Raw genomic sequence first — 16,309 nt, 5'->3', positions numbered from 1 at the left:
AGCTTCTTTGAATTTTGATGAGGCAGCTGGAGTTTCTTGAAAATATTCCTCAGCTAGATTCAGAATAATACTTTCTCCTCTTCCCCTTTGTGGGGACTTTATCTCAAGTGTCTGTTTCTGTCTCACCGGAAGACTTAATTTAGGGGTCCTTCAGACCCCTAAATTCACAGTTGAGGAAATGACTTCTGCTGCAAATAGAGACCTCTGCTTTATTTGTCATGGAGAACAAGGAACTCAAATGAGAGATCCAAGACATCCTTGTTTTCATGCAAATGGTTCTATCAGTTCAACAGAAGGAAATGAAAAAAAACATAGGGGCCAAAAAACAGAGAAGAATTATCTCTGCACAGAGAGCATCAGCTGATCTTTAACAATGTCTTCTAAGAGCTCCATTCTAAACATTATCAGTTTTCCAAATGTAAGCGCATGTGAGCTGAGCTAGCTATGGGATATCGCACATTTCAAATCCCTCATAAAAGTCATGAGAAGGCTGTACTCCCTACGTCATAACAGCAGACAGGCCAAATCTCTGAATTTGATGTCCTGAACAGCCACGAAGAACACTCTTGGTTTTTGTAGGGAGGATTTCTATTTTCAATTATGGGCTTTTTGTGGGGGAAGTGGGGAAAGTACTCTATCCTTAGATGACCACGGTTGCTGTGGCCAAGTCTGAAACACTTGTTTTAGCAGCTGGAACACTAAATAAATTTAGTCTTTGTCTTCTGGGTCTTTGGTAAAGAGCTGGTTAGAATTTATTCAAGGCATGAGAGATATGCTTGGCACGAAGTCAGACAGTATATATTATGGGTTTCTGTGTCCCCCTTGAGATAAAATGACAGAAGGGAGTGGAGGGAAGTGAGGGGGTCTCTTGGCCCCTAGGACTCTGGTGTCATTTTCTTCTATAAACAATTTTCAGGACTCTCAATGACCTAGAGGCTCTCTGAACAGGCATAGGCTGTGCCTGTCTAGACAGGTCCCCATTGCTATGTTGGTAACCACACTCAGGGGATATGAAATCTTTCAGTCACTTTTTTCATTACTGTATTTGGTCTGGAGGCTTCTCACAGTCCTCTGTAGGGTGTAGAAAGAGAATCTCTGCTCTACGTCAGACTGCTACCCTGATGGGGAATGCCATTACCCACAACAAAGCAGCAACACAGCATTCTTATACTACAGACCTGCAGCTTGATATGTGAGTAATTTAAAAACATACATTTTAGTACAATGCATGGAATGGTAAGCAAACACTAGCGGGTTAGACCTTTGGCTTACATGCACTATTACTGTGTGGCCACTGGTTATCTTTGAGTATAGCTATTCATGGCAAAGCGTTATTTTAACTTTTCTCCGTTACATTATGATCTATGAGGCCATTTGGGGTCTCTCTAAGAACACAGCTCCCATTTATAACACTATTTCAATAGAGAATAAGCTCTGAAAAAACACTGTTTTGAATAAAGCTCACATTTCCCAGAAAATAGCCCTAGTGTGATTCAAATAGGCATGGCATTGTGTAGCGAGAGGCCTTGAAACCTGTGGGAGCATGAGCTGAGAACACAGGGAGAACCCTGCATTTGGATTCACTGGCGAAGACCAAACTTGAAGCTATAGCTCTGGGTACCTCTCAATTATCCCTACTGGCTAGGGTAACACTTTAATGTTAGCCTGAGGTGCCAGCCCTGTGAGACATTTGACAACACACAGCACAACAACCCTCCTCTGAGTAGGATTCCTCGTCTGGGCTCAGTGGCTCATGCCTGTAATCCCAGCACCTTGGGGTGTCAAGGTGGGAGGATCAGTTGACTACAGGAATTCAAGACCAGCCTGGGCAACATAGCAAGACCTCGTCTCTACCAAAAAAAAAAAAAAAAAAAAAGCTGGGCATGGTGCCACGCACCTGTGGTTCCAGCTATTTGGGAGGCTGAGGTGGGAGGATCAGGATCACTTGAGCCCCGGAGATGGAGGCGACTGAGCAAGACCTGTCTCAAGGGAAAAGAAATTCCTCTCCAAGTACTGTCTCTGGAAAAATGATCCTCATTAGAGAATACAAGAGAATGGGCTTTGGTCACACAGAACCTGGGTTAGAATCCCCAGTAGCTGAGAACTATAGGTCAATTACTCAGTATCTCTGAACAAATCCCCTAATCTACATGATGCCAGTAATTACATAATAGTACCTATCTCATTTTGAGACCACTACATGAGAAGTACTAGGCGTAGAGCCTCTCACAGGCAAGTGCTCCATAACTATTAACTACCATTAGTATTACTAGCATCTTCAAAAGAGAGGCATTTTAACGCAGAGAAAAGTAACTTTTCAGAGAACTGAAATTCCACTCCACAATATAAAAAGTACAGGTTCTGGAGCCACGTGGACCTCGGATTGAATTTCAACTTTACCTCTTACCAGTGGTGTGACCTTGGGCAAGTCAGTGTACCTCACTGAGCCTTAGTTTCCTCTTCTGTAAAATGGGCACAAAAGCACATACTTCACAGGGTTGTTGTGAGGTTAACACAAATAATGCACAATGAGTGCCCACAGCACTGCCTGTCCTGCTCTTGGTGCCTGGCAAATGGCATGGTCCCTATTGCAAGCTGCTCCTGACAACACGATCCACACCACTCAAATGTAACCTGCAATTCTTACCTCAAAGCTGGCTAGACTACCAGCTCTGAGAATGGAGTCACAAGCCCTTCTCAAAGCCCATACCTTTCCCGGCGTTTCTAGGAGGCAGAGGGGGAGCCTCCGTGGTTGGTGATGTGGGTGAGTCTGTGCTTGTGGAGACGAAGATCTGGTTGGTGAAGGCTCCGTAGGAGAGCCGCTGTTTGTCCCTTGGAGTGCTGAATCCTGGCAGTGCCGGCTTGTCCTGGGGGGAGATGCTGGAGGAGTGGCAGAAGCTCTGAGGTCTGGGGGAGCGCTCTTTCTTGATGGGGCTTGGCTGGCAGATGAAATAAGAAGGTGAAATAAAAATCAAGGACCACCCTTCAGGTGTACAGAGGGCCTCTGCAGGGCAGGCGCAGGTGGGAATCTGGGTTCTTGTGGCTCTCTGAGCTTTATGAGGTCGGCCACAACGAGCCTCATGGTGGTGACACAGTACAAGGGGAGGATCTAGATACCACACTTTTGTATCTTTCACCACTATGAATAATCACACTAGTGCAACACTGGTTAGGATCAGCAGCAGTGTCAGAAGCACAGTAAGGTCACAGGTAGACTTAACCTTTAATTAGCAAACACTTTCAGAATGCAGGACTTTTTTTTAGCAACATTTGAATAGTATTTCCACCTATTTCTAATTTGCTACATTAAGTTTTCTTCTCTGCTCAACACTTTAATGTTGAAGTTCTCATTCTTTGCCTCTTTTCTCATTTTATATCCCCTGCAAAGTAAACAGATTCACACCCACTGCCCCCTACACAATAATGACTTACAGATCTGTAAATCCAACCCCAATGACTTGTGTTCCAAACCAATGGCCCATGAGGTGTCTCTGGTATTTGCGCTTGTGGTGATAGCATTAGGATCCATTCAACTGCCCAAGTTAGAAACCTCAGTGTCACCTGGAGTCCCTGGTTCCTGTATTCACCTTGGAAACACCCCTGGAAGCCACTCCTAGTGCAGGTGCTCACCAGCTCCCACTGTAGCTCTAGCCTCTGGAATGGCCCCTTCTCCAGTTTCCTTCCTCCAGTCCATTTTCCACACTGCAGCGAGAGCTGGTGGGAAACCTTGCTCTTTAGACAATAAACCTCTGTGGGCTTCTGACTGCTTGCACAAAAACCCAAAGGCCAAACTTGGCCCACAAAGTCATCCTGATCTGGTTTGCCTGACTCTACAAGGCAGCTGCCTGCCTCTCCCCAGCCAGCCAGGTGAATGTGTCTCACACAAAGTGGTTCTCTCCATTCCTCAGACATCCAGGCTCTACCACGACTCCTTCCCTTGGCACATGGTGTTCTGGAATGATGCATTCCACCCCACTTCTTTCCCGGGCAAGCTTCTACCTATCTTTAGAAACCGGTCTCCAATGTCCTTGAGAAGGTAGACTGAGGCGGCTGCTTGGTCCTCTGAATACTTCTCAGGAATTTTTCCAAACTCTTATAATGATTATCACATTGTATTATAATTTATTTCCTCTTAAAGTTGTTAAGGCTTTGAGGACCTCTTTGGCTATTCCTTACATCCTGCCTGGGATAGAGGAAAAGTCCAATACATAGGCAATCAATTAATGCATGAATGAACTTTCAGAGGTAGTTAACTGCCTATAAGGAAAACTCAGTGAGAACTGGGTTTAATCCTCCAAACTGTGTTTACTAGCTGAGAGACTTTAGACAAATTGTTAAATTCTCTTTGTAAGTTTTCTCTTCTGTAAAATGGGGATAACAATGTCCCTTATGTACTTTTTTTTTTTTTTTCTCTGAGATAGGGTCTTACTCAAACACCCACACCCAGGCTGGAGTGCAGTGGCATGATCTTGGCTCACCAAAGCCTTGAGTTCCCGAGCTCCAGTGATTCTCCCACCTCTGCCTCCCGAGCAGCTGGGACCACAGGTGCACACCACCACGGCCAGCTAATTTTTGTATTTTTTGTAGAGAGAGGGTTTCGCTATGTTGCCCAGGCTGGTCTCAAGCTTCTGGGCTCAAGCCATCCACCTGTCTCACCCTCCCAAAGTGCTGGAATTACAGGTGTGAGCCACCGCACCCGGTTATGGACTTTCAATAAAGACGATCTGAGATAACATAAGCACTTAAATCTGTCTAATCCATATTTAATGAACATAATTCCTTAATGACGGGCATACATTCTGAGAAATGTGTTAGGTGATTTCATTCTTATGCAAACATCATAGAGTATACTTACACAAACCTACATGGGAGCACCTACTACACACCTAGGCTATATGGTATAGCCTATTGCTCCCAGGCTAAAACCTGTACAGCAAGTTACTGTACTAAACACTGTAAATGACTGTAACACAATAGTAATTACTTGTGTATCTAAACATAGAGGAGGTAAAATAAAAATATGGTATATGAGATTAAAAAATGGTACATCTATGTAGGACACTTTCCATGAATGGAGCTTGAAGGACTGGAAGCTGCTCCGGGTGTGAGTGAAGGCCTAGGATATTATTGTACATTTTTATACAACTCAGTGCAGTAGGTTGGTTTATACCAACATCCCCACAACCATATGAGGAATGCGTTGCACTATGGTATTACGACATCTATGGCATCACTAAGTGATGGCTATTTTTCAGTTCCATTTTAATCTTATAGGGATCCCCATTGAGTACGCAGTGTGTTGTGAGCCGAAACATTGTATGGTGCGTGATTATGTTCAATAAATAACAACTGTTATTTACTTAGTAATTACTTGTTTTGAAGGTTAATTTTTTGTTTACTTTTTTTTTTTAGATAAAGGGTCTTGCTCTGTCATTCAGGCCAGAGTGCAATGATCATAGCTCATTGCAGCCTCAAACTCCTGGGCTCAAGCAATCCTCCTGCCTCAGCTTCTCCAGTAGCACCATCACGTTTTATTGATTGATCCATTTACTTTATAGAGACAGGGTCTCACCATTTTGCTTAGGTTGGTCTCAAATTCCTGGCCTCAAGCAATAGTTCTGCCTTGGCCTCCCAAAGCGCTGGGATTACAGGCATAAACCACCATGCCCAGCCTCATGGTCAATTTTATGTGTCAACAGGATACAGTGTCCTGGTGTTTGGTAAAACACTAGTCTGGATGTTACAGTAATTTTTTAGATGCAATTATCATTTAAATGAGTAGATTTCAAGTCAAGGGAACTACCCTTCATGATATGGGTGTGCCTCACCTAATCGGCCAAAGAAAGGCCTTAAGAGAAAAGACTGAGGTCCCCCAAAGAGGAAGGAATGCTGCCTCCAGACTGTCTTTAGCCTGAAGACTGCAACATTAACTCCTGCTGGGATTTCCAGCCTGCTGGCCTGCCCTGTGCATTTTGAATTTGACAGCCCCTTCAATCATGTGAGAGAATTCCTTAAAAAAAAAAATTCTCTTTCTCTCTCCCTATCCTGTTGGCTCTGTTTCTGGACAACCTTAACATAGCTGTTAAATGGTGCCCAATAAGGACTGAACAACAAAAATGGCCCTGGTACATTGGATCATAAAACCACAATCAATCAATCTCACCAAAAATGGATCTTGTCTACACAGAGTAGAAAAGTTGGGGTAAGTGTTAAGGAATTTGAGGACATAATTTATACTCACTTTGTCATCCAGATCATCATCGCTTTCATCCATCTCCTCCTGTCGAAGATTCCACTCATATTCTACGTGGACATGTGGATTGAACTTTCCAGATTTAGCCTGGGAAAGCTGGAAGGAACAGCAAATGTGCACCATTTTAATTTAAATGCTGAAACATCCCAATATTACACAAACACTGAGCAAATCCCACCTTATTCCTAGTTTTCAATGAATCATCTGGGTGTACTACAGGCAACACTCTGATTAGACAAGCTGCACTGCTATGTGACAGGCTCAAGAAGAAATGCAAACAATTGGAGGCAGAGCCTTCTTTATTTTGATGACTTGTCTCCAAAATTAAAAGCTTTCTTCTTATTAAATGGGCTTCAAACTTGCAAATTCCTGGCTGAACGGCAAAATGAGTCTTTGAAGTTTAAGAGGTAGGCTTTTAAGGTCCCAGTCCAATCTGTGGCTCCATTTTCTCATTCATAAAATGGGAGCAGGGATAATTGTCTCAAAGGATTCTTTAAGAATAAAAAGGCCCAACTGGTGAGCCTGGAACCTGGCACTTAGCAGAAACTCAAGAGAATCACACTAATGTGAAGGCCCTGACTTGCTAAGCAAGAACTAGTGGGGTCAAAAAAGGTGAGTGTGCACAGGAAGGGGAGGGGCTGGGAGAACAGTGTGTTAACATTTTGAAGACCACTGCACTCTGAGCTTTACTTGCCCAATTTTTGGAGCAGCTTCTCAAATAATTCTTTACTGTTAAGCTGCAGAGAAAGTCTTATGGGTCTGGGAAATAAAAAGCATGACCTCAATCCACAAGCCGATCTGGTAATAATACTTCTGTAATGCCTTTCATCTCCTTTAACTGCATTCCAAAAACATGTGGATGACAAATTTATCAATTTACCACTTTTTCTAATGTAGCACATTGCTTATCTGATTTTCTTTAGCCAATGTTAAAAAAAATATATGCATTTTAAATATTAAATTCTAGCTTCTCAGAATGACACTTTTAAGGCAGCCAAAGTCTAATAAATCTCCCACATCCATTTTTGCTTACCAGATCTTCACATTGGGTAGCTTTTAGTCTCTTTGCTATGTCTAGGGCAGTTTCTCCAGCCTGGTTAACTGAAACAGGGAAAAAATTAATTTGCATAATTATCTAGGAAACACCTTAAGAAGGCAAGGAACAATAATCAAATTACGATGTAACACACAACACATGCTTTTAATACAGTCATGAAGACACTGGGACACACTCTCACCTATATCCACAGTGGGCTTGCTCCTGAGCAAAAGCTTCAAACACTCAGGTTTACTGTACATACTACAGTAGTGTAGAACTGTATTTCCCAGGGCCGTCTGCTTATCCAGGTTCCCACTGAAAAATTAGATGATTATTAGAAAAAAAATGACTTACTCTATAACTTAAAACTATAGATTAGCCACTTATTTTTGTGCTGACGACTGAGTCAAATTTGAGACCTAATTATTATAATAGAGAAAATTATGTTTCTAACCTAGATTTATAAGCAATACAGTGATAACAGCCAGCATTTATTCAGAGTGCCAGGTACTATGGGACAGACACTGTTTCTTAACGTTTACATGTCTTAGTTCATTGAATCTTTACAACCATCTGATGGGGTAAGTACTAATAATAACCTGTTTTACAGATAGAAAAACCTGAAGCGCAGAGAGGCTGAAGTGCTTGCTTTCAAGATTTTTAAGATAGGGATGGTGAAGCAGAGATATCTGAACACAGGTAATCTGTCTCTGGAGCCAATGCTTTGAGCCACTATGCTATATTGTCTCTGAGGAAGAAACCTGGACTTTTATACAATTTGGCTTGTGTCTATGTACCACTCTTCCTACATGGGTTCAAATCCCCTCACTATTTTGATCATCTTCTTTGGATGAGCTCCAGTTCCTTCTCATAATCTGTTGCTTACAGAACAGATAAAGAATAAACAATCCAGCAGGTCCAAACTTCCTATGTTCACTCTTATACTCCCATCAGTATATCCCAAACTTGAATGAGCTACTGATCCAGCCACACACATTGCTACTGTCTTACGAATTTATGAACAATGAAAACTTACAAATCTGGTTGACCTGTGCTGTTAAGTCTTCTCTCTTTTAACCTCTCCTAATGGTTAGGAAATGTGTCCAATCTGTGCAGCAGATTTTTGCATACAGACATAATTTTACATTTACAAAGGCCAAGGGATGGCAAACTACAGCCTGTAGGCCATATCTGGTTCACTGTCTGTTTTTATAAATAAAGTAATAAAGCTTTATTGGAATACAACCACACTTGCTTGTTTACACATTGTCTATGGCTGCTTTCACACTACCATCGCAGAAGTGAATAGCCCTGACAGAGAGACTTCATGCCTGCAAAGCCAAAAATAATTTTTATATCTAGCGCAATACAGAAAAAGCTTGCCAATTCCTGATCTAGGCCACTGATAGGACTGGTTTGTGTTAATTTATAAGGCGAATTCAAGTAATTCAACAGAGAAAACAAAAATGATACCAGTTTTGTACAAGGAAGTCAACCAAATGGAGAGATGTCTGGTCTGCAGTTCGGACGGCAAGGTGAAGGGCTGTCTCCCCAAGCTCCTAAAAAGGGAAGGAAAAATACAAGTAAGTCGATAATATGCTCTGCCAAGGGAGGCTACATATATATCAGTTGCCCCCCAAGTAATTATAAGGAGTACACCTTTTCACTCTCATATTCTCTTGATTTAGACATGGCCACCCAATGTATAAGAGTCTCATTATATGGTATAATGTTAAAATAAGTCACCTTTTAAACTGATTTTCTGCACTACTTTTTATCCTATGATTTTAGTGAGGCCTTACCTGCCCAGGTTCCAGCAGTGGTTCCATTAGCTCTACCCCTTCTGCATAGACTTGAATTAGTGCAAGTAAATCCCTGGATTTGATGGCCTCAAGCAATTCATTTAGTTTAGCTGATGAAGTTGAACATGTCTTCCTTGAAAATCTATGATCTACATACTTTGCAGTGATATATTCTTTTCGTACAGTCCTAAAACAGAAAATAAAGAATTTTTATTTTCCAAGTGCTAAGAAAGGTTTACATTTTTCTGACAAACATTTCTCTTTGATAAGTTATTTTAATTAAGATATGCTTCTTTTCACCATTCAAGTAAACCAGGTTTTAGACCAAATTACTCCAATAGCGACAGAATAAAGAAAATAGTATATATTTACTAATATATACACAGGTAATAGATATAGTTACAAAGTAAACGGGCACATAAATCACAGATTTCTTTTTCACTTGACCAACAGCATGAGAAATCAACTATTTATAAATACTTCAAACTCTGATATATAAGCATATGAAGAAATTAAAAAAATTAAGAAGTTAAACATTCTGAAAGACCAATTAAAAGTTTTCAGAGCTTCATGGAAAGGATTTTTGTCGTCTGATATAACTCCCTTTTTATTTTATTTTGTAAAATTTTTAAAAGGATGGGGTCTTGCTCTGTTGCCCAGGCTGGTCTTGAACTCCTGAGCTCAAGCAATCCTCCTGCATTGGCCTCCCAAAGTGTTGGGATTACAGGCATGAGCCACTGCACCCGGCCATAACTCTCTATTTTATAGGTGAGGAAACTAAGGCTCAGAAAGGCTGTCACTGAAGCAACTCCCCCAGGTCAGGCATTGAGCTCCAAAGGGGTGAAGATGAGCTGTCTTTCCTGCATAGGTTTCAGTATGGGAGCAGGAGACCTCGTGGATAACATGCCTAAAGTCTGAAGGGGTGTGGTACTTTTTCCTTCTCTTGAGAATTGCCTTCCTTACTTCAGTTCAAGTGTTTCTGGTGGGACTGAGCTCACCTCCCAGCCACAGGGTTGAGTATATGACCTAAGTGGTCCAATGGTCGCCTTGGCCACCTCTGGGGAAAGACTAAAATGGAAGTCAGCTCAGAGTAAAGGAGAGGTAAGAGTCAGGGAAACAGAGCTAGCATCCATGTGATGCTGTCAAGCCTGGATCCAGCTGCACCTGAATCCACCCCTTGAATTTCCCAGTTACATGAGCTAATTAATAAAGACAGTAAATGAACTTTGGATTAAATCTTAGTTCTATAGCATCCCAGCTGTGTGACCACGGGAAACTGCTTAATCGTCATGAGCTTGATTTTTTTTTTAAATCTGAAAATGTGGATAAGACATTGGTATATTTTGAATTAAAGGATGTACAGTGCCTAATAACTGTTTTCTTCCTTCTGAGAGGGCTCTAACACAAAGGACATGAACTTTCTTGCTCAAAAATATGCATTCCACCTGTGGAAGCTGCTGCTGTTTCCAACACCCCATAGTCAGGCAACACAGTTTAACACTGTGCTGGTACCTTTTTCTTTCATTCTGGGTTGGCAGTAAAAACAGTTGGGCTGCTTGATGATGGCACACAGCCTCTGGTCTTTTCTCAACCCTGTGCAGTTGAGAAAAGATCAACTGATTCTACTAAGTAACCAAGATCTTATGCTCATGGGTGTCCTTTATGCTTAGGTCAAAGTCCTTTTAGGATGGCAAGAGCCTGATGAATTAGAGGACTTCCAGTAATCAAAAGAATGGCCCAAGCCTGGCTTCTGAGGCCTCTGCTGCATGTGTCTTATATAAAGTGTGAAAGGCAGCTGCTGTGTTGATGGATGGAGCAGCAGACTTAAAAATTAAATGGCTCTTGATTCAAGTCTGAGACTATGTGACCGTGGGTAAATCAAGTTCTCACTGAGTCTCAGTTTCCTTACCTGTGAAATATTAGTAATCATAGCTGCCTTCCAAAGAAGCAAGATTATGGGTAAGGAACAAAGAGTGATGCATGTGTTAGGGGTTCATTTGAAAGCTTCCTTCCCAATTATTATCCGGGAAGGCAGAACTAGGCTTAAAGATGCAAAGTTGCGGGGAGGTAGATCTTAGATTACTGTTTCTACGCATTCATCTGCATTTCAGGAATGTCTGCAGGTGGCTTACTGTCACTGGAAATATCATGAAGATGCCCACACAATTACTGGAAGACATGATGCAGAGGGTGCTCAGGTATCACATGATCACCCTGAAAATCACCTCTACCCTTAGGTCGCTAATTCTGTGGCCATAGGAAGTATCTGGCTCTTACTAGGCACAATGCCTTCAACTTTCTATGGGCACTCAGCCCATGGTCCCCTGCAATTTAAGGTTTTCTGACATTGAAGTAATAGGGACAGTGGAAAATAGATTTGTCTGGAAATCTGGACACTAGAATTCTAGTCCTATGGCTGATAAAGACAACTTTTCTCCTCTGTCCCCTTAAACCCAGTCCTCTCTTTATCTACTCTGTTTTCGTTAATGCTACTATCTATTTACCTAGATGTAAAACCTTGGGTGTCATCTTGACAGAGTCTTTAACATCTCATATTAAAACTGTTGGCTCTCCCTTCAAAATATATTGGAAAGTCAACCACATTTCATTACCTTAATTGCTACCACCTTTGTCCAGTTTACCTTCAGTGCCCAGTGGATCTAGTCTAACAGCTTCTTCCCTGTCTGTTTCCATAGGCACCCAGGCCCCATCACATTCCCCACAAGCCTGTCCTTCACACATCAGCTACAACTGGGTTTCTCATTCTCAGCCCTACTGACATTTGGGGCTGGGTAATTCTTTTCTCTTGACAGCTGTCCTATGCATTGTAGGATGTTTAGCACTATCCTGGACCTCTACCCAACAGGTGCCTGTAGCACCTGTCCAAGTCACGACAACTAGACTATCTCCAGACATTGCCAAGTATCCTCTGGGGGCAAAGTCACCCTTGGTTGAGAACCAGTATCACATCATCAGTTTAAGAGGCCGGGCGCGCTAGCTCATGCCTGTAACCCCAGCACACTGGGAGGCCAAGGCGGGTGAATCACCTGAGGTCGGGAGTTCCAGACCAGCCTGACCAACATGAAGCAACCCTTTCTCTTACTAAAAATACAGAAAACTAGTCGGGTGTAGTGGCGCATGCCTGTAATCCCAGCTACTCGGGAGGCTGAGACAGGAGAATCGCTTGAACCTGGGAGGTGGAGGTTGCAGTGAGCCAAGATCACGTTATTGTACTCCAGCTTGGGCAATGAGAGTGAAACTCCGTCTCAAAAAAAAAAAAAAAGATAATTTAGAAAATAACTCAGATCATGCCACTCCTGTTTAAAACCTCTCAATCACACAATCAAATCCCCAGGCAGTCCATGACCTACATGATCTGGCCCCATCTCCATCTTGCCCAGCATTCCCCCCCCATCTCCCTCTTGCTCAGTTCTCTCCCTCCACATCTTCCTTCTGCCCCTTGGGGCATGCACAATGACTGTTCCAGCTGCCTGGCTGCTTCCCCCAGGGAGGGGGCCTTCATGCCCCTCAGCTCTGCACTTTCCCTACCTTCAACCTGAAAAAAATACCCCCTTCCCTTTCCCCACACACTTCAACACCTCCTCTTGTTGCACTTTCTTCATAACACCTAATACAATGTGTAATTGTATTACCGACTTTTTAATTCCCTGTGTTATCCTCTCCTCAGAATGTAAGCAGGACAGAAACTCTGTCTTGTTTGCTATTGTATCTTCAGCACCTACAAGAGTGCCTGAAGCAGGGAAGCTGCCCCATAAGGATTTGATCAATGACTAAATGAGTGATCAAACTGCATGTTACAAGAGGTTCACTTTATGCCTCTGGGTCACTGGCCAAACAAGGAAGTAATAATAGTAGTAGTTGTAAATACTTATACAGCACTTACTACAGACCAATAATAACAATAATAGATACTTATACAGCACTAACTATAGACCAAATGCTGCTCCAAGCACTTTTTATTCAAGCCCTTTGTCACCACAACCCTATGAGGTAGATATATGTTCTGGATGAGGAAACTAAGGCACAGACAATTAAAGTTACTTGTCCAAGATCACATAGTTTAGGAAAAGGCAGAGCTATGATATGAAATCCAGCAGTCTGGCTCCAAAATCTGTGATCTTAACCACAACATTAGTGATACTGGAGAACCACAGACATTTTGCAGGCGAAAGCCTTACAGAGGCCAAATGACTAGATGAGGTGCAAAGCTGACCAGGCGATGCTGATGCTGCTTCCCACGTGAGAAACAGGACATAAAAATCCATGCTGTTATGACATTCATCCGGCAGCAGTGCCTTCAAGGTTTGGGTCATGCAAACATTTCAAAAATGCTGGTGTGGGCAAGACTACATTGTGTATGTGCTTGAGCACTTGCTGTTATCAAGTTGGTAAAGTAAAACTTAGGTCTTATTTGTTCATGGTAGTTTTACAATCAAATTAACTTTTGAAAAGCTTTTCAGTGTAATTTGTGCTTTTTTTTTTTTTCCATCTCATAGTGTTCTGTTGTGTGACTCTGCCATAGAGTATTTCATCAGATGCCTACAGATGGATACTTCTTTTGTTCCTACTCTTTTTGTATTACAGAATAGGAATAAATTCCCAGGAGTGGGACTGCCGAGTCAAAGGGTTAAGTACATTTATAATCTTGGTAAATATGGTTAATTTGTTTTTCGTAGTGTACCATTTTGTACTCCCACTGGCAATATTATGAGACAGAATGTCAGTTTCCCCACAGTCTTGCTGAGTGAGTTTTTAAGCATTTGGATTTTTGCCAGGCTAACAGGAATTTCCCATTGTCTTTGAATATCTCTTACTTATCACAATATGCCATGTTTTTGAGAGAACTGCCCCCATGGCGATCTGTGCTTCACAGAACAGGTACTCAGCTGCAGCTACCCAGGGGAAGGTGAGGGTGAAAAGAATCTGTGCATCCCGGAAATACATTTCTAAATACTTTTCTTTGCTCTGCTTTCCCCTGACAATGGGGTTTGCTCTGAAAAACAAACAAACAAAAACTAAAAAACTAAAGGCTTTTTTTTTTTTTTTTTTTTGAGATGGAGTCTCACACTGTTGCCCAGGCTGGAGTGCAGGGGTGTGATCTCGGCTCACTGCAAGCTCTGCCTCCCGGGTTCATGCCATTCTCCTGGCTCAGCTTCCAGAGTAGCTGGGACTATAAGTGCCTGCCACCACGCCCGGTGGTAAAAATTTTTTAAAAAAATTTTTAATAGAGATGGGTTTCACCGTGTTAGCCAGGATGGTCTTGATCTCCTGACCTCGTGATTCATCCGCCTCGGCCTCCCAAAGTGGCTGGATTACAGGCATGAGCCACCGCGCCCAGCCAAAAAAAAAAAACTAAGAAGTTTTTTGGGAGGGTAGAAAAACAATTATAGAATGATTAAAAAAAAAGTTCAATATATCACAAATACTTACATATCACTTGAAGGGGTGGGTTTTGGTGAGGGGCTGGGTAAATTTGCTTCCATAATATCATTAAAACTATTGTTTCCTACATTCTTGGCCAGCTGTAACAGAAAAAAAAAAAAAGAACAAAACCACAATATAGCAAACTCTTTGCTACTAATTAAGTCTCCTTTTATCTGCTTTTGAGATTTATGAATACGTATTTCCCCTCATTTGACTCAGGATACAAACCACCATCCATGTGGTCAACAAATATTTACTGAGTATCTACCATGTGCCAAGCACCAAACTAAGTGCTGGAAATGCAGAAATGGGTAAAGTATGTTTCCTTTCCATAGGTGCTCAGAGTCTAGTGGAGCCAATGAGAAGGAAATCAATCATATCTACAAATATGTGATAAACGCTAGAACAGAATCTGGTCCTACACACATACAAACTATCTGAGATTACAGAGAGCGGGCTCCATTTGTGAATCTGGGCTAAACTTTTAATGAACAGTAATAGCTTTTCAACCACCATCACGTTTCCTTTTTATATTGAACAAATTTACTCCCAGGACAGAAAAGGACACAAGATTACTTTATATTTGGGTACAGATTAAGATGCTGCAGGCAGCAGAGGACCCAGGAAGCATTTTGCTTCTGGGTTCAAGAGCATTCTAAGAAAATTTCTTCTGAAGGGCCTCTAATCATTTTATGTAATTTTGGGATGCAAAGTTTAAGAAACATACACGCAACCACGTCTTTGAGGGAAAAAAACTCGGGTTTATTGCATGGCAAACGTTTAGGATTTGGACTTTCCTCTTTCTTGTCGTCAAATTGGGTTTCATTAATACAGGTCAAGGAGATGAGGGATATCATTTGTGCACTAAAGAAGAAGTGTTACAGGTATTAGGTCTGTGTCTTTTCTCTATAATCCTGAAGCGAACTAGGGAGCCGAGTATCAGCATGGTAACTTTCTGCTTTCTAAATTAGAAGGAATATCTTGTATTGTGCATAGAACACAAGACAGATCACAACTGCTTAGTGAATGCTCAGATGGCCAGGGCTGCTGGCTGGGTCACTAACTGCCCTTTTTGGTCAAGGCTACTGATAAGTTAGACATTCAGCTTTTTTTTGAGCCCAGGTTCACTCAGATTCTGCTCAAGGGTGAGTCTCCTGTCTGAGAAGTCATACTTTATTTTAAAAATTTCACTGTCAGTACATAGAGTCTTTCACAGTGCATCAGTGTTAAAATTATGCAAGACAGGGCATTTGTCCAGTAGGCATCCTACTTGGGGGATGCCAAGTAGGGCTCCCCTTCGGTATTTTGGTATATTTCGGGGAGCAATTTGGACCTGATGACAACTCCAAATCTGGGTGACTCATGATGGGAAGGGCAGAGGGTAAAGAAAAACAAGTTTAAGTGTACATAACCCCTTTTTTGGATTAAGAAGCTAAGCACCACAACTTCACACAATTTCTTCCCTTACTACCTAAAGAAGTTACGGGCTAGAGAGTAGCCGGTGTTATGACAATAGTTAACAAGCCACTCATAATTCATGTGTAGTTTTACTAACTTAGAAATAATAAAAATAAAATTGAGATAAACTCTTTAGTCATTATTTACAACAGAAGGCATGAGGTAATGTGAACATTTGAGTTTAACTGCTATTTTCGCGAGTTATATGAAAACTAATTCAAAAAGAAAAAAGTAGTTTTGAAGAAGCCCATCCCAAAAGAAAAGAGCCAATTTCACTGAGCTACTTATAGACATGTATGGTTCATCCTTTCT

General features: G+C 41.8%; 1 protein-coding gene across 5 annotated transcripts in view; it reads right to left on the bottom strand.

Moving 5' to 3' along the window:
- The window catches only part of ASAP1 (ArfGAP with SH3 domain, ankyrin repeat and PH domain 1), a 395,931-nt gene that overhangs the window by 63,133 nt on the left and 316,489 nt on the right, over nucleotides 1-16,309 (bottom strand). For all 5 annotated transcript variants that reach the window (XM_050801573.1, XM_050801576.1, XM_050801575.1 and 2 more), the window contains 7 exons: nucleotides 14,546-14,637; nucleotides 9,095-9,281; nucleotides 8,766-8,851; nucleotides 7,492-7,607; nucleotides 7,287-7,354; nucleotides 6,242-6,349; nucleotides 2,711-2,939 (listed from right to left, as the gene is read on the bottom strand). In XM_050801573.1, coding sequence (XP_050657530.1) covers nucleotides 2,711-2,939; nucleotides 6,242-6,349; nucleotides 7,287-7,354; nucleotides 7,492-7,607; nucleotides 8,766-8,851; nucleotides 9,095-9,281; nucleotides 14,546-14,637 — 886 coding nt within the window. The remainder of the gene's footprint in view (nucleotides 1-2,710; nucleotides 2,940-6,241; nucleotides 6,350-7,286; nucleotides 7,355-7,491; nucleotides 7,608-8,765; nucleotides 8,852-9,094; nucleotides 9,282-14,545; nucleotides 14,638-16,309) is intronic.

The sequence above is a fragment of the Macaca thibetana genome, chromosome 8 (assembly GCF_024542745.1).
Source record: "Macaca thibetana thibetana isolate TM-01 chromosome 8, ASM2454274v1, whole genome shotgun sequence".
Lineage (NCBI taxonomy): Eukaryota > Metazoa > Chordata > Mammalia > Primates > Cercopithecidae > Macaca > Macaca thibetana.
The sequence above is the reverse complement of the archived record's forward strand: the minus strand, read 5'-3'. Positions and strand labels throughout refer to the sequence as shown.